The 25,885-nt window shown below is 37.3% G+C and overlaps 1 protein-coding gene across 1 annotated transcript in view; it reads left to right on the top strand.

Moving 5' to 3' along the window:
- The window catches only part of MICU2 (mitochondrial calcium uptake 2), a 134,133-nt gene extending 109,655 nt beyond the window's left edge, over positions 1-24,478 (top strand). The window contains exons 7-12 of the mRNA XM_021539938.4: positions 1,346-1,408; positions 9,964-10,061; positions 17,889-18,060; positions 18,345-18,453; positions 20,975-21,132; positions 21,420-24,478. Coding sequence (XP_021395613.3) covers positions 1,346-1,408; positions 9,964-10,061; positions 17,889-18,060; positions 18,345-18,453; positions 20,975-21,132; positions 21,420-21,524 — 705 coding nt within the window. The 3' untranslated portion in view covers positions 21,525-24,478. The remainder of the gene's footprint in view (positions 1-1,345; positions 1,409-9,963; positions 10,062-17,888; positions 18,061-18,344; positions 18,454-20,974; positions 21,133-21,419) is intronic.
- Positions 24,479-25,885: the final 1,407 nt, after the last annotated feature.

Below are 25,885 nucleotides of genomic sequence, written 5' to 3' on the forward strand. Positions count from 1 at the left end.
GTTTAATTGCCTTGCTTTACAGCATTTCTCTTGGTAAATACTATCAAGACATGCAATTTAAAACTAATAATAAGCATAGTAAGCATGCTGAGAAACAAAAAAATGAGGTTAAAAAATCCAAACAAACCCAGAACTGGTTAATTACTCAAAATTTGAGGTCTAGGGATGACCTTTGGCAGCACAAATCGATAGCATGTTTTTCTTACTGTTTACAAGCTCATACGGCTTCTCTGAAGACCCCAAAAAAAAAAAATAAAAACAACAAAAACAAAAATAACACCACAGGAGAGTTTAAAAACTCCCCAGAATAATGACTGTGGAAATTTGGTAATGAACCTTTTCCCAGTTTTAATGAGCAGCTTGAGGAATCACTCAGAAATGTTTGAGAAGCAAACCAGCAGTTTTGAAATCCTTTGAACTTTAAAAGCATCTTTTAATGCCTCCAAATTCAGAGTGATAGGTGTAATTCCATACCTCTACCTGAAATGTATTAAGTCCTTTGTTCTTTCGTTTCTGCTGTCCTTTTGAGGATTCATGCAAATGTCTGAAAGGTAGGTGTACTTTGTGCTATATTAAATCATTCCTCTGGCAGTGTTCATCTCTGAAGCTGAAACACAGTCAAAGAAACCTTGCAGCTCTGATATGCTTGAGGTACTGCAAATTAGTGCACAGTTTATATTACCTTAAAGCTTTATTTGGGACAGTGGAAATTATGTTTTTAAATGTGAGTCATTTCAGTAATTCTAAAAATCTTCTTAGCTAATACATTCAAGATCAATTTTTTTCCAAGGGTGGAGGGGAAAACTCAAACCACATTCTGCCTAATGCCAGTTCTGAAAAAAATGGTTTTTTATTGAATTAAATTATACTTTATTATTAGTTGTATAGCACCTCATTTGAACACATGTGTTTTTCATGTCCAGAAGATCATGTTTATTACAAAACTATGTAAAACTATCTAGAAGGACAGCATGAAAATCAGGATAATTTTTATTTCTGGAATGATCCTTGATGTTACACCCTAGACTTCCAAAATCTTCTGAAGTGAAAACTAAGCTTCTGGTGCTAGGAAATCTACCCTCTAAAAATAGAGTAAGCACTGGGCTGCAAGAGATAGATTCATGTTTGGTTATATTCACCACAGTAAATATGACATTCCTAGGAAAAAGTGTGTCTGAATAGCAAAATATCTTCAAGTATGCAAATATTTTGTCATGACTAGAGAACCTTGCAGAAATGTATAATTAAGAAAAGGTGCAATTAAATCAAGGTTCAGAAAAAGAAGGCTCTAATAAAATCAGATTTGTAATTTTCCTGTTCTTTTCTCCTGTTTCAATAATTACAGCTACAGAAAATCATTGGGAAGGAAGATGACTTGAAAGCAGCTGGAGACGAAACTGTACTTCGGGTATGAAATAGAGATACATTTTCCTCACAAAAACATTGTCATGTTTCCCATGAACTTTGTTGTTTTTTCTGAGTTTTTAGATAAGTATATAAGTTAAAGTTAAGATAAACATATAAGTATATATATTAGTATATAAGTTTTTAGATAAGTATATATTAGTGCTTTAATTAAATGAAAGGCCATGATTTGTCAACTGCTTTCTAACTGGGGGAGAAAAATGTTTGTCATTTCTGAGCCTTCTGATGAAATGGATGCAATCAGAGTATTTCATGACTGTGTATTCACTTGGTTGGTTTCTGTGAGCCTCTCTTTAAAGTAACTCTCCTCTACTTATGAAAAGCTCAGGAAGAGCTCCATATTGCCGTATAAGAATAGAGGGCTTTCCAAACAGAAATCTATAGCTTAAGTTTTCCTGAGTGCTGCTGTTGTAGTGATATCAGTTTATTCTGAGTTGGTTTGAAATTTGGTTATTGTAACTGAGGATTATTTTAGTCAAGTCAGTTTCCAGAAATAGGCAGCATAGATGCTGACCAGAAGAAACAATCCTAGAGTATGATTGTCCAGCTGGAAAAGAAGTTGCATTGTTTTGCAGACCACTAACAAATAGTGAATATATCTCATCAATGAAAGGGACAGGTAAGTTCTTGGTCTCTTCTGTTTTCCCATGAATCCAGCCACCTGCAACCTCCCTTCTTCTCAGGTAGAGTCTTCTTGAGTCCGTAGTCAGCACAGAGACAAGATAATCTGTAGCCTGGGTGACACTGAGTGAGACTGAAAACAGAGAGGGGGAATCCTGAGCATACTGAAACACCTCAGAAGAAGCTAATGAACCATGTTACAGCTGATGGGACTAGTGAAAATGTCCTCAAGTTGCACCAAGGGAGGTTTAGATTGGATATTAGGAAAAAATTTTCACTGACATTGGTCAAGCACTGTAACAGGATGCCCAGGGAAATGGTGGAATCACCATCCCTGAAAGCATTCAAAATACATGTGGATGTGGTGCATAGAGACATGGTTTAGTGAGGGACTTGGCAGTACTGGGGTAATGGTTGGACTCAATAATCTTAAGAGATCTTCTCCAATCTAAAGTATTCTGTGAGTCTAAAGAAGGGGAGAGTATAGCTAGATTATATCCATCTATTACTAAAAGATGCTGCTTATATCAACAACTTGCTGTTGGTTGTAAACTTTCAGTTTACACTGGGCATGAGGCAGTGGCTGCTCATATTGGAAGCATTCAATAGGGAATTTATAGAGGGCTCTGCTTTGTAAATCATGCATCAGCAGTTTCTACAAAGAGATACTCATGTTCTTTACTTGAGGAAAAAGCGGAAGTGGCTGTTGCTGACACCTTTAAAATTTATTAGGCATAAACTGTCTTCTGATTCACAAAAGTTTTCCTCCCATGGTGTATATTCAAAGTTGAGTTTAAAATTATTTGATCGACAAACAACAATCTCCTTTCTTGAATCTTTTCATCAATCACCAGATTAAAATAGCTAGGATTAATAGGGTTGTCTGCTCCTCAAAACCTATTTCAATTGAGACTTAAATGTCATGACAGTGAAAGAAAAAAGATCTTTATTCTGCATGAATGCACAGCTATAGTATAAAATTTCCAGAGAAACTTTGATACAGTTGGACAGATTAGTTATAAACACATAAGCTTATTGTGAGCTAATTAAATACCTGAGCTGGAATGTCTCTATTTTGTTTTTGTCTTGCTTCAAAATTTGTCTTCAAAGTTCTCCATTGAGAAAAATCTGAAGTTATTGTAACCAGAAAATGTTATTTAATACTGTGTCAGAGAAGATTATAAATGGAATTCTAGTATGAAAGAATTAAATAGCTTTGGGGAATACAGCTAACTTGAAATTATTATGGTCTCTATATTTCTATGTGGCAAAATCCAGATTATCACATTTCTCTTAATTTTTATTTTCTTCCTGTCTCGGCTTTTCACTAAAGAAATTTATTATCTTTATAAGCAGTGAATCTGACCATACAGTGTAGTCGTTGGACATGTTTTACCCTTTATTTTTTATAATTATGGTAAGTCATAGTATTGCCTTTAAGCAAAACAGATGAAGCATAAAAATATGGCATTTAAGTTGACTATGTTTTTTAAAACTTGAGATACTGCATTAGAATTTTGGTGTTTGGAATGGTTCTTTATGTCCACAACGCTTTCTCAATTTGCTTATGAGTTTGCTGTTTTATCAAAGTAAACCCAGTCTCTGATACCAGATGGCAAATGTCACCAACCTAGGAAAATACAGTTTAAATGGTAGTCTGCAGCTCTGTTTAACCATATGAAGGTGTATTCCCTGTGTAGACAAAGGTCCCAGTCATTTATTTACTTTATGGTGACACAAATTTATAATTTATACTCATTGAGTTACTGTATAAGGAAAAGAAAAATCAGTTTGCTGTTCTCCCGGGGTGCTTGTATATCTGCCTTTTTTACAGACACTTTGACTTACACACCTAAAATTCAAATTTTCACCACTTAGTTTTGGCCCTTGAATGGGATTACAGTGGAATTGGTTATCCAGATACATATATTTCAATTAAGGGCTTTTCTTTTTCCAATATTATAACTGATGATAGAAGAAAAGCAGAAATAATAATCTGCCCAGCCTTAACTGGTTCCATCTTTTAGGAAGTTCCATGCTGAATTTTGCAGAGCAGGCAATCTGGCAGTCTCATAGCAGAGGTGCACACAGTGAAGGAGAGCTGCAGGCAGACCTAAAACACTAGAGCCTGCTTCTTTCTAATCAGACTGGAGAAAATGGTGCAGAAGCCAACAGAGGCAGTGACTGCCTCAGCTCGAGCACCCTCCCCATAGGCCAGAGGAAATGGTCCATCTGGCTTCCTGGCAGAACTGTTCTCATATGGAACATCCAGCTGAACACATGACCATGGTCAATGGAAGAGGAGAGCCTAACTCCCTGCCTGGAACTGATCTAGATTGCAGTTGGAAAGTGCATGGACTAGAAGATTTTGTTTGTTTTGAAAAGGTGTTGCCCCACAAGCAGCATGTGTTGCTTTTGTGTTTCTGCCCTGAGTTCCTTAAAAGGATAGTCTAACAGGATAAGGTGCTTTAGTGTCCTGGCTGTGAAAACAGTGCTAGTGGTGGCAAATATCTACTGGACAGACCAGTTATCTAAATCAGGGAATTTGCTCTCAAGCCCTTGAATTTAGAATAATGAGTTATCAAGTACCTCTCATTTAATATGCTTTATTTAATGAGTAAACTTACAAATTACTTTTAGCTACTGTTAGAAGATGATTGACAATACAGAGCATTCTGTATTTGTTCTTAAAATGAAATTAGTGTTGTGAAATAAATGAATTATTTCATTTCCAAATGGTTAAAGATATGCTTCTGGATTCCCTAGTGAATACATTTTCATACAAAGTGTGAGAAGTATGATTGGGGATTTTTTTTATATATATAACTAGTAGCTGAGGACACAACTGCTCATCTCTTTTAAACATAAGAAAACTTATGAACTGAAATTGTGTGACTCTATGAAGTGTACTTTTAGACTCACACATGAACAATTTCATATTATTTGAGTATAAGTTGTTTTAGCCTGTCTACTTCTTTCTTTTTTTTTTTTTTTATTCCTATGGTTCTAAAAGAAGTAAATGACATTAGTCATTCACACATTTCTCTGCTTACCTGGTCAAGACAAGGTTTTACACCTGGACCTTCAGAAACTGTAGAATTGTGATGCATCTCCTCAACCACAGGAATTGTGCAAGTCATGATAACTTGCTCATCTGCTCCCTAGAATCTCTACCTGGTTTAAAGTTTTCTACTCAGTGCTTCTAAGTCTACTATCTCAGTATAACTAAAGATTGCTTAAAACTGAAGGAAGGTGGTGGCTGGGAGCTATGCTCTTCTAGTGCAGCAGTATTCTGTAATAGGGGTGCAGCACATCAAATTTTACAAGAATCTAGTCCAAGACTAAAATTAATATCCCTCCCCAAAGAGTCTGTCATTAATCTTGTAACCTCTGAGTTCAAATGGAATGCACATTTTTTATTGACCTATCTTCTCCAACATAAATATGTATGTTTTGTGTCAGCAATTTAACACTGAATTCTGTTAAAAAGCTTTTAGATACTTTAAACCAAGGAGCAGCGTGATGTTATGCTTTAAAGAAAGTTCTTCAGACAGGCAAACCCCCTAAAAGAACCAAACTGTCAGACATCAAAATATTAGATTCTTGAAAAAGCACTGGGTCATTTTTTACCTCATGGGCAAAGATATTATTTTATTTTTCCATATAATCTCATGACATTGTAACCTTGAGAGAGAAGGAAACGTATTTGAGCAGGGGCTGGCTGGGGAGCTGGTGGCAGGCCACCTGAGCCATTTTCAGCACCGAGAGCAAGAGGGTTTGTGCATCCTGAGGATGGATGTGCTTGGCCTTCAAGGCCAAGTCTGCCATGATCAGAGTGAGCTTCATAGCACATCACACCTCCTGAGGGGGTCCTCATAATGGAATCTCTTTCTTGGTGCAAAGTCACATTTTTAAAGTATGCCACGACAGAGAGGCATGGCATGGGTTCCCCAGGTGTGTGTAGGAGCTGCTTTCTCAGGCTGCCAGCAGGGCTTTGCAGTGCAGCAGTGCCATTCCCCAACTGCTTGGTGTAGTCATCCTCCTCAGAAGACAAGGTTCAACCTGTTTCTGTTTGGTGCTTACAGTATCTCCTGCAGCATCTACTCCCAGATTAGTTTTAGCTCCATTGCCTGGAAAACGTTTTTATTCTGTATCTCCTTATGAATTGATGCAGAATTGTGAATGATGCACTGAAACCTGAGGATGTCTGTGAAGTTACATGTTCTTCGTTACTCAAGGCCCTAAGTGTACAGCAGAGTGATTCCATGGCATTAGTTGTCATTAAGAAAAGAACTGATACTCCCAGTAATAGGAATTATGGGGGTTATTAAATGCTGTTCATCGTTTAGAAGATGTTCTGTCAGACTTCTCAAATATTGTCTGTTATATCCTCTGTAGAATCATCTGTGCACATTTCAGCCCTTCTGCATCAGACCTGAGGTATTCTTGAATCCTACCCAATTAAGAACGTGCATTGCAAAACATGAAAAACTTCAGTATGGAGTCACATTAGGATGAAAGTTGATTTACCATAAAAGACACAGTTTAATTCTGGGGCCCACTTGAGAATGACTGGGCTTTGCCAAAAAGGACTGCTTTTGGAGGTCTGTATCTCCTGGTCCCACTAGCTGGCCTGCTTACAGTTCTTTTGACTGAGTGTAACTGTTAGGGTTAATTTCACAATGGGCACATCTTTTAAACCTTCTTACCAGAACTGAGTCAGGATATATCCCAGCATCTGGGAGATTCTCAAAATGACAGAAAGCTTGAATTCTCTTTAGCAGTGTGTGAAGCTAGTCTGGGATAGAAGCCTGGTATGGTGAATTGACTGAGCTAGCAGCTTAAAAACAAAGAGGATTGCAGAGAAGCATACTCAGAAAAATTTGCAAAGATTTAGTTTTAACTTTGGAAATATTTGGACATCACTAGCAGACAGCAACTAAGGTATTGTCCTCCTTGCCCAACCTCACTTCCCTGCCCATTCTTCCATCTACTTAGTCTCCTTCTGTCTTAATTAAAAAAATATTCAATCCAAAATGCATATTGTTCTTAAAATTTCTAGTGAAGTAAAACATTGCACAGCAAATACCATGTCTCAGGAAGCAAGCAAGAGAACAAGAAACGAATTGCAGATTTTAATCATGATGAATGCTTTCCAGTCATGCCTCAGGCAAATTCTGCAAGGAAAAATGGTAAAAATCTAGAGACAGTAAGTCTATTAACATTTCAGATGAGTTTTGGAAATCAGTTAGATACATTATTCTGAAAGTCCCATCTCACCATGCGATAAAGTTTCTTCTCAGTGACACTTGTTGGTACTTGCTGCAGTATCAAGTCCTAAATGTCAAAAGCTCAGTGGAAAGCTACAGTATTAGGTAGGTCTTTGCCCATGACTCAGTTTTTGCAGCATCAGGCCTCTAATGTAATAAGGAAATAACTTGTGTTATCTGATCTTGCTTAAAAAGGAATAATTGCATAATTCAGCAGTTCATGATACTTTTGAAAAGTGTAGGAGGCGTTAACATTACTCTAGGAAAATTATCCTATGTTTTTAATATGTACACACATATTCATTAGTTGATAGACTTGTGTGGCATCAGATTGTGTGGTCTTTGGGATTCTGGAACATGTCTGAGTTCCCCAGTTGTGATACATGTCTCTGCCCCATCCTGTGCTTGTATCAAGATGCAACTCAGACTTACTGGGATCCTTTTTCCACTCTGTGCCTCAGCTTTCTGTAAAATACACTGATCAAAAGAATCCAATGGTGCACAATCCCAGGGCCTGAAGCAGCCAGATACACCAGAATACAAACTTTCACTCAGTGTAGATAGTGACTCAAGTCTACCAGTCTGGTCTGCTTTGCAGCCTGGGATTGGGTTACCATTTCATTCTTATTGCCAAGAGAGACATTCCATTCTTTCACCCAAGCTCACGAGGGCGAGGTGTTGGAAATATTAATAGAATTCTCATTATCTTCTAACAAGGATTTGTCATGTCGGTACTAATTTATACAGATCAGCAGCAAAAGCTCCTAATGATTCTGTGGACAAAAAGGAATTATGTACTAACATGTACTTTAATTTAATAGCATTAACTCTAGGAAAAGCAATTTTTTTTAATTTCACCCTTAAGCTGTAGTCTCTGTGGTCTCCTGTTGCATTTTATGCTTTAAAGGAATGTACTGTTTTGTAGTTTTAAAATATATTTAACTCTCGCTAACATAGTGTTTGGACATCTGCCAGTTTCACTGTGAAATTTCAACTGATAAAGAAGGTAGCCAGCAAGTAGGTGCATATTTGTTATAAATCCTGGGATAGGCTTTGTCATCTTAGATAAGAGGAGGTAGGTATTGTTTGTATGCCTTCTTCTAGTTTGCAACTAGAGAAACATTAATAGAAGAAAAAAACTTTGGCTGTCACAGACTTAGTTTTGAAAAGGTTATTTTAAACCTCATTTTTCAGTTTGTTTTCATACAACACTGATTATAATATGAAGTAATTAAATTAGAAGCATTAAGTTATGTAATCATGAGTTCAGTTTTTTAAATTACTTTAGCAAATCTATTCCTTGCATTTTTCAAATCTCCTTTAAACATAAAGCAAAACCCACAAAAAGCAGATTACAGTCTAGCTGCAGTGAGGGATATGTGGATTCTTCTCTGTTTCTTTTTAGAAAATTTTGCATTCTGATATAAATAGTTTGGGTTTGAATTTCAAATAAGCATACATGAATGTTTGACTCTTGGCTTTCAAAAAAGCATATACCAATGTTTATGCATCAGTCTTCACAGTAATCTGAAGTGTTTAAACTTCAGAAGGATAGGTCTTGTGGGTATTTAAATATTTTTTGCCTGCAATTAAATGATAAAAGTTCAGTAAGTACAGTTTGCATATGGCTTGAAAAGTGTTTTTTTCTAGGTTCACTCACACATAACTCATATCACTGGCATTTGGTGAACTGTAGCTTGTAGTAGAAATGAGGAATGTTTCTGCTTTAGCTATAAAATAACTGTGTCATGTATGCAGTAAGCATGAAACACGGGGGACTAATGGGACTTGTTATTGATGATGCTGAAAGCTAAATAACCATTAGTATTAAATCTTATGAATAGACTCTTGTCTTTCATCTTACCTCTTCAACCAGATAAAAGACACAGAGGCTATTTAGATGTCATAAGAATAGTATGCTGAAATCCCTACAGGCTTAAAAAAATTTCTCTCTTCGTGTTGCTTAGTGTTTTGTTGTGTTCAAAGAAATGCCAGTATGCTGGTGCTGAAAGAAGCATAGAGCAGAAATACAGCATTATGTGTGGGTTTGGTGTTGTTGAAAATTAAGTTGAAATAGTGTGTATCCCTTCTCTGCAGAAACTTCTTCTTCAGATTTTAAAAATAGTTATAGAAAAGTCACTAACCCTGAAAATTTCCCAGAAGCTGTGTAAGACCATAATATAACAGAGCATTATCAGTGTTAGTATTGTCCTAACTTCATTTATTAGACTATCATGAATGTTTTAAAATGGCTGTAACATGTTAGAAATATCTAACTAAAAAGTTCCTTACAGATATTAACTTTATTTAAGCCTTTTAATTCACCTAGGAATAAAGTTTCTTAAAGATTTAACTTGCAACCTTCTCTGTTTTAATAATAAAAATAATAAGATATGATAATAAAATGCACTGGTGGTGATTTGAAATTGTTCTTATCTTTCATACAGAGTATTTAGAAGCAGAACTTATAATACTCTGTTAGCAGTAAATGTGAAAGTGTTGTTCAATTTGTGTGATAGCTTTGGAAACAGTAGTTAAATTTCAAGTATCTCTTGGGAAAATCTAGTTCAAATAAATATTTTTAGATTAATGGGGAATATTAATCATCATGCAATGCATAATAATCATACAGTTTTTTGTTTTATAGGAAACAGAACTGGACAGCTGTGGAGTTAATACCGTGTTGCTGGTACATTTCTTTGGAAAACAGGGAAAGGAAAAACTTCGCTTTTCTGAGTTTTTCAGGTATTTTTTCAGCTAGGCAAGCTTAACAGGAGCCAGTCTTGTTCCTACCCCTGTGTTTTACCCCAACTCAGGCATTTATCTGATATCACACTGAGCTGATTCAGAAAATTAAGCAATGAAGTGGAAATTATTCATGATGTTACATGATTGAATTCCCCATTTAGCTCCTAGAGTCTGCTGTCTGCAGGAGCTGAGCACTGTGATAACTCCTAGCAGCAGCAGGCCAGGAGGGTTGAGACTCCCATTCTTGGCAGCTTTGTGGTGGCATACCTTAAAACAATGTGATTCATGAGTATTTTTTGTGACCAAGTCACAGAAAAAGTGGCTTCCAATCAATTAGAAAATATTTTCTGAGTTGAGATACTTCTTTTCCTTTTACAGCTGTCATGGTAAGCTATAGGCAACTTCTCCACTTGCTTCAAATTCCAGCTTCTGTTGAAACTTTTCCAGTGCCTTTTCCTCTACCATTTGTACTACTTTTGCAATGAGATTGTGCAGATATCTGTTTGAATCTTGATATACGTATTGTAGCAGGGCATCAAGAGAAGATTATTTACATCTGTATTATCTTTTCTACAAAAATAATCAGTCATTTACAAACTGCAAAAAAAAATAGAATAATGTGTTTTGCTTCAGTTTGTATTCAGAAGTGGAGAATGTGTGGCAGCCCTCTTAAAAATGAATGTTTTTGCAATCAGTAGACTAAAAAGTGTTTGGCTCCAGTGGCTCTGGTACATACCAGTCTTCAAATAAACAACTTTTCTGTTTTGAAGACCTCAGCTCAATAGGAATCTAAGTGAGTAAAAGTAAAATAAGTTTAAGATGTCTCCAGCTCCCTTTTCTATAAATACCATAGATCCTCTCAATGAAACAAAAGGCAGAGAGCTCCAGTAAAAGGTTGTGTTTGCATATACAGTGTAAACTGAAAAGCCTCAGGTTTTAGATAAAATCCTACATTGACCCAATGAGGCATGACATTGATGAAACTATGTACCTTGTACATTCAGAACACATAGGTTAAAGACCTTTGCCTGCCACACAGATAGAGGCCTGTAATCAAAATCAAACTCCCACATCTTGCTCTTAAAATTTGTGGGATAAGTGTAAGGTTTAATGCAGGTAATTTTTCAACAGTGGCAGTTATGTTTCGTAAGGCTGGAATGTGCCTCTTTATCACTACATAGACACTCCATCTCAGCTGCAATGTGACAGTGGAGTTTGTTTAACACGCAGAAAGGTGAATAAAAGGATCGCTGTCTTTTTAACCTCTGCGAGGATATCACCTTTCACATGATTTTATTTGCAAGTAAATCAAGCACATCATTTCTAGGTTCCTATTGTTCAGAGAAAATGTGATTTCTATCTGATGGCCTCTCATAACACTTTACCTTCTGCGGGAAGCTATTGTTGGCTGTTTGATCAAAGTGCCACATTGTTTTTACAAGAGATGACTGATGAACTGTACAGACATAGATCATTCTCAAAAGCAAAAAATAATGATGGCAAATGCTTTTATCATTTTCCAAGTTCTTGCCTAGAAAGCTTTTCCATTGATTAGTGTAGTACCTAGTAGAAAATAGAGGTGATTATGTTTGATTAGGACGCACTAAAACTTGTCACATTAGTTAAATACACAGATATTGCTGTTCTGCAGAGTCCTTAAAACTAAAAATAAAAAAAAAAATAAACCCAAACCACCCAAAAAAAAAAAAAAAAGGCAAAAAGCACAAAAAATATAAAAATAATTCACTTCAAAAAACAGGAATGCTTTCATTCTGAAATTTCAGTCTACTTATATGGGAATTCTGAAAGCTGAGACCACTGTTCTTATCTCATTACTTACATATATTTTACTCAAGCTCCCTCTTTTCAGTTTATCTGGCATTAAAAAATCCTTTTGTAAGTGTGCAATCATCTGTATCTACATGTACACCAGCATTGTCCAAGCCTTTTAGCCCACAGTCCAAACATTTAAAAAATGTCAGTCAACCACAGTCGATATACCAGGGCAATTAATTTGCCCTGTTCTCCTTTCTTTGCATTCAGATGGCACAAAAAAAATGGAAACTGTCCACATCTCTTGGGGCAATGTGAGGCTGCTGTAAACTAGTTCTTGTGCCTCTTTCCCTACTGCCCTGAGCACAGGAGGCACACTGAGAATAGGGAGGGAAAATGGTCAGGCATCTGTCTCCAGCTAGTGCTCACTTATTGGGAAATCCCAGGTATTGATGCACACAATCCTCAGGCAGTGTTTTCATCAAATGTAAAGGTACTTTCAGAGATCTTCAGGTTTCCTAAGGCAGGACTCAGGGAACATATGTTCAGCTCCAGACTGCTAGATGAGTTCTTATTAGTTATATTGTCCTTAACTCAAGGACATTATAGTAATTATTAATAAGAATTTACAATTCCAAAAGCAAATGTTTCCCTGACAAATGTTAGGAAATAAAAACTTCTGGAGTATGTTTATGTATATCACTACTAAAGATGTGGCCTCTTTGTCAAATACAGCTGGAACAGTATTCTCCTGTAACATTTTAAGAAAATATAGAAGAATATACAGTGAGTCTGAAATCATATAACAAAGAAGGGTAGATTTAATACAGGAAGCCATCTTTCTTCTCAGAAGATCTGAACAAGCTTCTGTTTCAGATGACACCACTCAGTTTTACACCTCAACAATAATGACATCTTCTAATACCAGGTCCTGTCTTAGAGAATGTCCCCAGAATGCAAGGCTTTTTTATTCTTTTGTATGGATTTCTCCTGGTTTTTAATACATAAATAATTTTTGGTCTTTTCCTTCCAAAAAAAAAAAATCTTCTTTAATTTCCAAGTATATCAAATGTACTGTCTTTTATTCTGAGTAGAAAACAATTTTGTTTTCTAGGTATATGAAATATTTCTTCCTGACAGACACTGGGGCTGTTTTTCCCCAGAAAAAAAGTCCCTTACTGATCTTGTTTAAGTATGTCTAATCCCAAATAAAAGAGGAGACAGTATTTCACTCCCTAAACAGTTCAAGACTGCTGTGATTCTTTCTGTAATCTGTCCCCAAGCAAGCTTAAATCTCTTACATTCTCCTTGAAGGAAAAAAGAAAGTGCAGAGAGTATGGAAAGGGTATTGTAAAAATTCTCTAATTGTTGTATTTTTTTCTGGGATGTCTTACAAAAAGGTACTTCCCAGTGTGGTTAAACAATGGGCATCTTTGAATAGCATGAGGGAAATTAACATTTAAATCCAGTTTACGTCATTCTCTTACCTGATTTCTTGCATCTTGTTTCATCAGTTAATAGAATTTTGTGACAGAAATATTCTTTAATAATGGTTCTTTTTTAATTCCTGCTTTAGATTGAAGTTGACAAATTGTATAACCATACAGAGATCATGCCTTTTCCCTACTTATCCTGTTTCTTTGCTTCAGTATTTTGAATTCCTTGATACATTTTATTTGGAAGCTTTCATATAAGGAGCCAAAATTATCCAGGACCCCACTGCTAGTGCTGACATTTTTGGGAGGGGCTGTGGTGTGTGTGTGCCAGTGCATGGATGCAGGATCTCTTTCAGGTGTCATCATCAGCCAGCATGCTGTGCTTTTGCTGTGATGACAGCTTGTACATTTTCAGTGATTTTCATCTGGGGATTTGGAATTGCTTTGCAGAAATAGAGTATGATTGCTTGTCTCTGTTCCTACACTTTTATCTATGTGTGTGCATATAGAGAGAGCCATAATACATAGAGAGTACATCAGTTACAGCCAAGATCAGACAGAGGGAGAACAGCAACAAAATCTGGCTTCATGATATTCCTGTCATAATTCAATCTGAATATTTCTCAAAAAAAATATTTTTCTTCCTTTTGTGTGAGCTTAGCAAAAGAGTAGCTTGGTTAGTTTCTACATAACACTTAAAAATGAGAGTGAGTTTTTGTTTGAAAATGCTAAGGACAGTAAATCAAAGAGGGTTTTGCTTGCAATTCTGAAAATTGTGAGATTGATTAACTGTCTTAATGCTTGCAAGCTTGAATTTACAAGCATAGATTTAAATGTCTTCTAAAGGTTAATTGGTCAAGCCTTTATTCGATTTTCTATATTCTGGTTTGAAAGTCAGATTGCAAAAAGGCAAGCTGCAGCTGGTTTGCCACACTCTTTTGGTGAAGAGAGGGTTATCAATTCTTGAAAAGGACTTTGGTGTCCAAAGAGGAGACAAGGCATGGTGCAAATACTGGGGTGGTATATCCACCACTATCTGTTGTTAGATTCCCTTCCTATAAATCAGTGTGACAGGAACTGGTCAGTTCTGTATAAAGAGTGTTGAAGCTCTGCACAGACAATTCAGGTCAAGAGGTGGAAAAAAAATTTTTGCTAACATTTCCTTTAGTGTTTCAATCTACTTCTTTGTGTGCCATAAAGAATACAATGGTAACACTTCTCCACTGGAGGGGGAGAAGCTGCATTCCTGAGCTCTTCCCTCTTTTATTGCATTTTCACTTCTGTTTGTGGTGGATTAGCACTATTAAAGCTGAGTTGCCAAAAGCCTTGGGAGACTCCCTCTTTCTATACTAGAACCCATTACAAAATGATAAGGTTTCTGGATGCTGTTGTAACACGATAACAAATTTGGCCATTGGCCTTCAACGTGGGTGTTTTAGAGAGTGTGGATAAAGTGGGCTGTCTTAAAGAAAGTGCTCTCTGTTCCTGGCCTTTTCCCCATCTTACAGATTTATGGTTTACCTCTCTTTTTTTTTACTTGGAAACTCAGAGTTTTATTTTCAACCTACTATAGCATAAGAGTATTCCCAGTGTAATAATTTTTTAATTGTAGAGCATATCTACTATCAGAATCTTGTTCCTGTACTTGAATTCTGACTCCCTACAAAGTCCCCAGCCAAGATCCCACTGACTTTGGGAGAGCAGGAATTTTATTCCTGAGCTTGTTTTTCCTAATATCTGGACACATTTTGAGGACTTTACAGCTGAAACTCATTGCATTGTGATCCAGAAGATACAAAAGCAAGTATCCCTAGTGGTGGCTTGACATTTATGTATCAAGTTTTACTTCCTAACCAGAAAGTTATTTTTAATAAATTTTAATAACTTTCACTGAAAAAAAAACCTCATTAGGATTTTTAACTCTCACATCTGGGAATAAGAGTGACCTAGAATTCTGATGCAATGATTCACAGTATTTTAATTTTTGTAATATGGGAAACTATCACATAAATTTTAAATTGCACATTTCAGCTACTGCTCCAAGTAGGATTTGATATGGCAGGAAGTCTTCCCACTCTGGCTTGCCAGGAGCAAGCCTGCAAGTTGAAATCAACTTCAATTAGAAAAGGGTGCAGAAGGAAGAAGACACTGAAAATGCCACAGCCAAACTGTTCACTGTCTGCTCTGGCTTTGCTGCCCCTTTCAGCAGGTTGATGTGTACAGCTTGGTGGGCTCCTTCTTCATCATGTAGGAATGATTGATCTTTTAGCTTTCCTGCCTTTATTGGCTGTGGCTAGAGGGCAGGTCACCAAGGCTTCTCTGCTTAAGGAAATGCAATATTGAGAAAACATGGAAGACTCTGTTTCTATGTTGTTGCCTGTGGCTAGCAACCAGTAAAGTAAATGACTGAGAGCTTTCTCCCCAAGATAAATAGCTCCATTCTCAAGACCTTAAGTCTGTTGCAAAATATGTCCACCTTTCATAGATAAAAATCCAAGAAAATAAAACACATGTTGTCTCATTTCTTTGCATCCAAGTTTTACGCATATTTCTATGACCTCATTTTCAGCAACTTCTCCTCCAGACCAGACGTTACATGAGTTAGAAACTACAGTCAGAGAAATTGTTCTGCATGGTCTTGGCTGTACCTTCAAGCCAACCACAAACCACACATACCAGATACCATCTCCTCCTTGCCTGTGATGGCCACTCTCAAAATGTAGCCAGGTGACCCTACTCAGTCTCTCCTAGACTGACTCCATGCCTGGTCTATGTGCCAGATCCATGCTGTTCTCTCCCTCTGCACCTTGACCTCCCTTCCCAAGACGTGGGGACTCTGTTGGGGGCTGTGAGTGTAGCAGGGCTGCTTGTGCCAGCCCATGGAGCTGGTCTCCCTGGCACATGCTGGCTGTGGTGCTGGCCAGAGGCAGGAGTCTCCATGTGAGTTACAAAGACAGGACCGGGCCTGAAAACAGAAGAGTGCTCTGCAAGCTGTGCAAGGCAGCTCTCCCCACTCTGCTAGACAAAGGGCTGCCCAGTCACACTGGTTGCACTACCTGGTCCTTTGACTTGAAAGTGTGTCAGGTCTTAAGGTGAACTGTGGAGGAACATCTTAGTATTTGGCTATACTGTAGAATCATCCCCTTTACTAGACCAGAAAAAGGCATGTATAAAATGTGGCAGCATTTTGTAACCCTCCTTGGTATTACCCTAATTCAGCCCTAGCCTGGAACTTAAATTCACCTCCACTATCAGGCTTTCATTTACCTCCATGTCCTGAGCTGTGAAGCATTTGTTGTACCTTTATCTGCATGTGCAGCTCTACCTGTTAGAGGGGAAAAATACAAGAGAGAGCTTATGCTGCAAGAGCAGTCTTTAGCTAACCCCTTATAGACTTCACAGAGCTTCAAGCTACTAATTGTCCGAGTGATCTCATTAAAGAGCTAAAGATAGCTGTGTGGACTCAAATGCTGTAATTTCAAGGGAAAGAATTCAACCCCAGTGAGGCCAGGCAAACACAGATGAGCAAATGAGTCTCTGCTGATATTGGCTACACCAGACCCTTAGCTGTCCTCTTCTCCAATTAATTGCTTTGTCCCAATATAGGAGTATTTCATTCCCTCCTGTCAATAATTTCTGCAACTCAATAAAGCAGGGTTCTTTGGCAATACGGAGCACCACTGGTTTTAGGCTTTATTTAAAAAATCACGTCTTGTTTTTGGATTGCCCCATTTCTGAAGTGGAAAATATCAAGTGGATCACATCGTATTTATTGTCTGCATTAACTTCTTAAATTAATACTAGCCATATAGGCCAAACTGAAAAAACTTGAAGCTACAACTCAGTCACAGCTCTGTGCCTGCCAGTTATTGCTTGCTTCTTATAATACTTTTTTCTTTCTTTCTCAAAATAATGGGTGCCTTCTAAAAACCTTGATATTGACTCTTTCCTTTTTCAGACTGCTTTCTTACCTTCCCAAACCCCTGTAACATTTTCTGTGCTCTTCTTAACCCCATACAACTCAATTGTAATCCTTTCTGATCTATCCTCCTGTAAGCACAGAACTGATTCACCAATGTATGTAGTTATAATCTCTGATACTTTCAGCCATCATCTCCTACAGCAATGATTTCAAGTTTCCTCTTTTACCTTTGTGATGATTATTATGGCCTCATCTTTTTAGGCACTTTGCAATCTTGTCATTCCTCTCTTATTAATATGAAATCTCATAAATCATGTGTCAGGCCTTCAGTTACCAGGTCCTTTTTCATTCATTCGTTCACGCATCATGCTGCTGCCTTACCGATTTTTTTAATCTCCTTATCTGCGCATTTTTAAACACAAGTAAAACCGAGATTCCAATGCGTCCCCAAGTTCGGCTGGCAGCAGCCGCCTGTGCGGGCCGAGAGCGCCTCCTGCTGGTATCCTTGTGGAAATGCAGCCCTGGAAACATCTGCCAGCGCGGGGAAAATGAAACCAGTGGGGGAATTTTAAACAACGATGTCGAAAGTGTCTGTGGCTCAGAGCTTATGTCTGCGGCACTTGGTAGCTAAGGTGGTAGTGGTGATACAGGGATGAAAGTATTAAGTGGTGGGTAATATCTGTTTACACTTAGATTCATGGAAAATCTGCAAACAGAAGTCCAAGAAATGGAATTCATAAAGTTTTCAAAGGGTTTGAGCTTCATGAGAAAAGAAGACTTTGCGGCATGGTTGCTGTACTTCACTGATGAGGAAAACAATGAAATTTACTGGCAGAATGTGAAAGACAGAATCGAAGCAGGAGAGGTTGGTACCCAAAGTATACTTTGTTTTGCTTCCTCCTTTGTATGCACAGGTTTTCATTTGAGTATGGGTATCCAATGAAGTAAACAGTTGCCAAATGAAGTATTGCATCCCTTGAATTGTACACAAGTAAGAGCAATGATAATTGTCCAACTGGGAAATACAAATGTCAGCAATGAGTAGGCAGTCACATCTAAACGCTAAGTCCCACCAGATTTGATGACATATAATAATTGGGATTTGAATGTATGTTTATTATATATCATCTGAATTCTATGATACTCTAGAACATCAGTTTGGAAGAATTCAAGACTTTTTGCAAGTTTACAAATAATCTGGAAGACTTTTCTATCGCCATGCAGATGTTTACTGTAGCCAATCGTCCTGTTAAGCGGGGTAAGTGCTGTACACCTTTCATGTGCAGTTTTGTTATGGTTTGACACTGGCACAATGCCAGTGCATCTATGAAAATGTGATGTTTTAAATTAATGTTGTGAAATGTAATTGAGAATAAAGTAGGTTTAAGTTTAATAATAGGAAAAAAAAAAATTTCCATGTTAAACTACAACAGGGTTTTTTAAGGAAAAAAATCATTTTAGTTATAGAATTAATGTAAATTAGTTATCCCAGTAAGGTCCAAAAATATTATACGGCTCTGTATTTGACTTAGTTCTGTTTCATTAAAAAGTAATAATATAAAGTTTTCAAAATCTTTTCATTAGAACTTTTTCAAAGTTCTAATGTGCTGTCATATGTGGATTAATGACAGCAGACTAATAAATCATAAAATGGTTTGGGTTGGAAGGGACCTTTAAAGGTCATTTTTCCAAACCTTCTGCCATAGGCAGGGAACTCTGTCACTGGATTAGGTTGCTGAAATCACCACCCAGCCAGACCTTGAATACTTTAAATGATAGGACAGCCACAACTTTTTAAGTTTCTTCCTTATGTCCAGTCTAAATCTACCCTTTTTCACTTTGAAAGTGTTTTGCCTTTCCTGTCACTACAAGCCTTGATAAAAACTCTCTTTCTGATAAGCCCCCTTGATATAGTGAAAGTCCACAATAAAGTCTGCCCTGAGGTATCTCTTCTCCAGGCTGAATAACCCCAACTCTGTTCACCTTTCTTCACTAAAGAAGTGCTCCATCCCAAAAATTATCACATGATTCTTGTGGCCCTCCTCTGGACTCACTCCATGTCCTCCCTGTGCTGAGGAGGGTGTGCTATGCAGTTATGTCTATCAAAATGAAACAATGTCGTAAAATGGGGTTTAAAATAAAGATTTCAAGGAGGGGAGTTGCTTCCTTCCCATATAGGAGAAAGAGAAGCAATGCATCAAAAGTTTTTGTTACATGCCTATATGTCTAATTCTGTCCTGAATCTGGCTGAGTTCTTTGTCTTGCTGTTTGCATACATGTACATGTGTGTATTCACACACATATGAACATTTATCTAAATATAAGACAGTCTTTTAATACTTCCTTTTATTCTAGACTTCTTTTTCTTCTAAGTTCACAACTTGTCTTTCTCACTGATAAGGTGGCCCTTCTTTGCTTGAATAGTGTTATGCCCCATTGTTGTAGATCTTCTTTTATTCATGCTACAATCAAAGAAACAACAATGCCATGTCTGGATTTAAATTCAGCTTCAAGAGATGAAACAGTTAACAGCTTTTCAAAGACAGAATTAAGAACACTATAAACATCTCATGTTTTATGTCTTTTTCAAGTTTTAATTTATACTTTAACAGAAGAACTTTTAACTTAATTCTATTTAAACCAACTGTGAAATAATCAACTACATTTATACAGGAATTGTTGAAAGAGGGAAAGATGAGAGCTATGTCAGGAATGCTATTCCCTCTAGTAAGCTTCAGAACTAATCATATTTATAGCATTATTTATAAACAGCGCTTGTTTATGAAAGCAGAACCATGTTAATATTGCATTTATGACTTCATTGGACAACTTGCTGTAATAATCTACAATACTGCTGTACTTCAATAACCTCTAGTTCCTTTTTGAAATTCACACTTCCATGATGCCTTCGAAAATGCATCCAATTAATGTGTTGCGATTGTGCTTGCTATAATAAACAGTAATCCTTCCACTCTTGTGAGCTGCTGTTTTGTGGCAGCCCCACACACTTTCTCATCTTCCTGAGCCAAAACTCCGAATTCTGTGCACCACAGGACCAAAGAAGGGGATAGCGAGTGTTTCTATACTGCACATGGTGGTGTAAAGAGAGAAGAAAAAAGAGCTGAAGATGAAAGTACATCTCCAGAGAGAGATATGGCAGCTTTTTCTGCTGCAAATTTTCAGTAATTCATCAACATCATTTAGGAGGTAGCCAGCTTCTCTCAAAACCAGAACTGCAGGTATATAAAGCCGTGTGCTGTAAGCAGTGCACTGACCATTTGATGGTCTGTGTTTCTGCAGAGTTCCTGAGGGGATTTTAGTTGAAGTGGAGAATATCATAACCTACTGTTCTCTGAGGAGAAAAGTTTTCTTGTAAAATGAGTTGCCATAAAGCTGGCTTGATATAAAATGGTAAGATTTTTTATGAGAGGATAGTGAGGCAAACACCATTCATATGAAAAGGAAGCAGCCAAAAATATATGTAAGTCTTTATCTATTTCTAGCAAAAAATATCACTTGTATTGTTGCTTGAGAAGTAGTGCATTGCTAAAGCTTATGATAAAATTAATAAAGTAATAAAGATAGTGTTACAAAAGAAGAAGCAAGCTCAAGAATGCATGAATTGAGGCCTCCTACTAGTTTACTAGTTTACACATCCCAAATTCTCCAGTTAGGACACCCACAAGCCATTGTAAATTGGGCAGCATCCTGCTATTTATAAGCTTTCCATTTTCTTTGCAAGTTCAATCACCTGTGATGTAATATTATGTCTTTATTAGCTGAATTCAAGAGAGCAGTGAAGGTGGCAACAGGACAGGATCTGTCAGATAATGTTTTGGATACCATCTTCAAGATTTTTGATCTGGATGGAGATGACTGCCTCAGCCACAGCGAGTTTCTTGGAGTCCTGAGGAACCGAATTCATCGAGGTTTGAGGGTAACAAGCTGATATAATTGTTTCTAAATACCACTACTCTCATGCTACAACTCTCGTGTAAATGCTTGTAGAAACACGAGTAGAGTTAATGAATAGAAAAAGATACATATTTTAAACTGGAAGTCCTTACTGCTTATGAATCTGGGATGAGTACTGCCGCTAAGAACTTGCTATTACACATGTGAACTACGGAAGCAGCAGCACAACATTACATATTGTATTTACACAGTCTGGGAATAGGAGGTTTTTTTGTGTAAATGCTAAACATACTTTAACTTTCTTAACAGGTACCACAGCAGCAAGGCATTCAAGGTTTCTGGAAGTGTGTGAAGAAAGAAAGCATTAAAGAAGTCAAAGAACTGTGGAAGCAAACTGGGAAAAGTCCTTTTTAAGCAGTCCATTTTTATTTTGCTTAAGTGTTTTTTCTTTAGGGAAGAGTTTGTCTGTCCTGTTTACATAATGACTAAATCAAAAATGTTCTTTTTTTTTAGCTATAGTTAAAGTTTAATTAACCCAGACTCTGATGCAATAATTTTATAATTGTTTCAGTGCAATCAGTTTGGTTTACAGAACTGGTATTGCTTTTGACCTCCATACAGAAGTACTGTTGTCCTGAAATAGTGTTGTTTACTGCTCTGTGGAGTCTGACCCTGCACTGTAGGATGCATAGGATTGAATAATGGCCCCAGGCAGGAACATCACGGCAGTATCATCTCCCATTGAAGGAGTGGACATCATCTCAGCCACCAACACAGCAGCTCTCCTTCTCCAGCAAGGGCAGAGGTCCACAAGGTAAAATCACTTGCACAACACATTTTAAACCAAGTTATCCTAAATCAAAAAGGAAAATTCACACCTCATTGTAGGGATCTGCTCATGTGCTGGTTCCTGGTGCTTGATTCCACCAGTTCCTGTGTGAATGTCTGGTTTGTCTGCCTTCATCAAGTTAATATTAAACTGGAAATACAAGACTGATAGGCTTGATGCAGGGTTTAAAAATTGTACATTGATCAATGAGTGTGTATTGAGTGTCTGAGACCTCTTCCACATAGTATAAATGAGAAGAAAAAAATCTTCATTCAATTGAACACAGTGGTAGCTACTATTTGACTCATGACTATTTTGCTTTAGTTGCATTGCAGAAGATGAATGTGTAACAAATAGCTGGTTTATCTCACTAAAGGTTGTGACAGGAAAACCTGAAGTATCTCAGGAATTCAAGGTTATAATAAGCCATTGTTGAGGTAACATGTCCAATAAAAAAACCAAATACAAATGTTTATTACTCCAAATGCAAAGTTAGACCTAAAATCTTAAACACTAAAAGGAGGAACAAATCAAGATTAACACTGAGAAATTGCAGATGAACATTTTTTAGCAATAACATAAGGTGCATCTCTGTGTACAGAGATGTGCACATTATGTGTTTTGCCTTTCTTACAATCCCAGGAGCCAATAGCCAGGTCCAGATCACTCTTCCTGGTTGGCCATGATATATAGGATATAAACTTACCTGTAAAGCTGTCAAGGTTTTTTCTCTTTCCCCCTTTCAGTTGTCTGACTTTGTCTTGACTGGGGTGAAAGCTTAACCTTTCAGGACAGGTTTGTGGTAACAGATAATAGACTCAAAACATGGACTAGGGAAATGTCTCAAGAAAAATAACCAAGAAACCACTCAGTGCAGTAATATCCATCTTTTTTTGCATGACATCAGCTATGTTTGCCTCAAAGCTGTAAATGAGCTCAACATGTGGTGCTTGGTTGACGTTTCTTTTGTGAGAAGAGGGGCAATTTCCATGATAGGTAAGACATTGGGCAGCTCTCACTTGGTGCAGGGACAGGAGAGAATGCATTGGGAAACCCTAAAGGTTGCACCTAAGGAATACTGAGATTACTGAGAATGTGTTTGATGTGTTGGTAGCTGTCATGTTTGTGCTGAGGACAAGTCCTAGTGCCCGAGCCTTGGCATAGTAATCTCTCCTAGGCAACACAGTGAGAGGCCAGCAACTCTTCCCTCATGGCCTCAGCTTGGAGCTTTAATCTAAAGTGTTAAGGAGAAAATGCTGGGTCCTGTCATGGACATGCATCCGAAACAAGACCATGCCTGTGGGGATGTCCCGAGACTGTCTGGAAGATCAGGAACCAGTGACCATCAAGGATCCCTTTCGCTTAGGAAAAAATCCAAATGAAATTAACCATGTGGAAAGAATCCAAATGCAGTAAATGCCTCAGCCTCCTCCCCTCAAACTAAGTTCATGCAGTGCTGTGTGGGCAGCAGGATAGCAGGTGGCTGGTTTACTTTGTGTGTTTTGAAATTGTTTGTTGCTTATTGTGGTGAGAGCAAAGGTGGGGCAGTGGGACTGGCACCACTGCACTTCACCAAATTATCCAAAAAATGACACTATTGAAGAAGAGCTTCCGTGGCACAGAAGTGTGTATGTATTCACCCAAAGTGTGCTTTGTGCCAGCTCTGGCTTTAATGCAAGGCTGCCTTTTATTTGTTGCAGTTAATATTTTGGCAAATCATTTTTACTTTGGAGTGGAAATTATTCCCTAGCATTTTATTCAGAGTGAAGTTAATAGATTTATGATGTTTTGTATTGCTTTTGTGGTTTCTTTTGTTTACTAATTACTTCCTTCTTATGAGCTGTTTGGTTTTCTTTTGGAAAAATCAGCTCATTTAGCTTTAGTGTATCTAGAAGTTTAAGTCCTCAGTGTTCATTTCTATCTGGGTTTGTGCAATCAGCAGTATCTGCTTTCAGGGATTTCAAGTTTTATTTTTCAGCAAAAGCTTTGATTTCAAGTTCAAAGGAATATGCTTGGGTTTGATATGAACTTTGTGTATATAGTTAAATTAAAAAAAAAATTATTGGAAATTAAAATAGAATTATGAATAATTTTCAGAAGTTATCCTCAAAGTGCAGCCAGGAATGAACTCTTTTAAAGGAAAGTCCAGGGATGACTTGTCCACCAGGCTTGAAGAATCAGATCTTTGTGTTTAATTTATAAGTTTATTGTTATTTGTCAACTAAAATGCTTTATAAAACAGTCTTAAAATAATCTCTCATTTTTAATATCTTAGATTAAAAGAGATACTTATGTATTTAGATAAACACCATTTTTTAAGAAATTCATTATAGTTTAAGTGTTTGATGTTTTAGTTCCTTTTAATCACTGTATGGTATTTGCAGCCTGTCTGGAAGCATTACTCAACACAATTTAGTTAAGGCTTATGCCAGCTACCAGTCTAAATATATAAATTGTGACTTGTTTTAACATAAGGAACTCTTCCTCTGAACAGAAATGTATTGAAAAGCTAAATAAAATAGATTTTTTTTTTAATCTACCACATTGCATCTGAATTTTACATGGAATAAAGATGAGCACATTGTACATTGCAAAAGTCTCAAAAACTGATATAACATATTGAAAGGATACACAAATCAAGTGCAGTCACCTACAGCATATAACTGCTTTACAGAATTTTAGTTCTTGTATTCCCATAACACTTCTTACATTTCTTTCTTTGTTTACTTCAAGATAATGTCTAAGAAGCATTTATTCTTCATTTCCAAAGGAAGCAAAGGCAAAAATTGAATGTGGTATACTAGAAGTAATAGAAACTCATTGGTTGTTTCTAGAAATTAATTTGGGTGTCTCAATTTGTACAAGCCTCTTTCTAAAAGCAAAAGTCCCTCTGGATTCAAACCAAGTTGGCAGGTTTTAAAAAAACAGGCAACAATGAGGAGTTCATGTTCTGCATAGCAGACAAACAACCAGGCCATGGACTGTGGTTTCATGGCACTTCACATGTTCAGTGCATATAACATAAAAAGGATCACTGCCCAATAAAGGTCAAGAATGGGAACAACCCTGTTGCTTAGAGGAAGTATAAAATTCAGGTATATTGACCATACTTTGACTAAAACATAGAAATGGATTGATAAGCGTACATCAAAATATAAAAATACAACTTTCTTCTCATGCTGGAGTTCTCACAGGAGAGGGCAAGCATGCCTCATACCTTCAGTTTTAATTTTTCCTCTAAAATAGTCACAGCTGGGTCAGGAAACTACTCTAATTCAGGAAAAAACCTTCAGTCATTCTAAACAGAATATACATGCCCAAATGATGTTGTGGTTGTTATTAGTGAGATCCAAGTTATCCAAGTTGCCCCCACAAACAGCTCCTGTAATGCAGTTGGTCACAAGTGAAGCACGAAGATGAACATGGCAGATGTAGACACGCTCCTCTAGTGCCTAGCTGGCCACAGAAGCTCCTCCTACAGAAGCTGAAGATGTCATCCAACAAGAAGCTGAAAGCCCTTTGCAGAACAAAAAACCTGAGAGACTTGAGCATGCACAAAATTAATCAGCAAATAAGTGCATGTCTCTTCACTCATTTATTTGAATGTTTCCCCGTTGGCTTTGTTTATTAAACAATTCCTAGTTGATTCAATAATTTAAAAAAAAATCGTACAACATATGTGGAGACAGATTTCCCATTAGGTTGATGTTGGCTTAGTTAATAATGTTTCCAGTTCATTAACTGGAGTGCCCTGGTGCAGAGCTCTGCTTGCTGTCCTGGGCTGCTGCTCCTGCACACCGGCATCGCAGGGAGCCTGCTCAGCACTGCTGTCACTTGCGTGGGCTTAGCCACAGCACCTCATGCCCTGAGAAGTAAAAGGCCGTGTTTTTCCTCACCTTTGTCCCCCTTGTGAGTTTAGATTGGATGCTAGGGAAAAATACTTCAG

Source organism: Lonchura striata, chromosome 1 (genome assembly GCF_050655825.1).
Source record: "Lonchura striata isolate lonStrDom1 chromosome 1, ASM5065582v1, whole genome shotgun sequence".
NCBI lineage: Eukaryota > Metazoa > Chordata > Aves > Passeriformes > Estrildidae > Lonchura > Lonchura striata.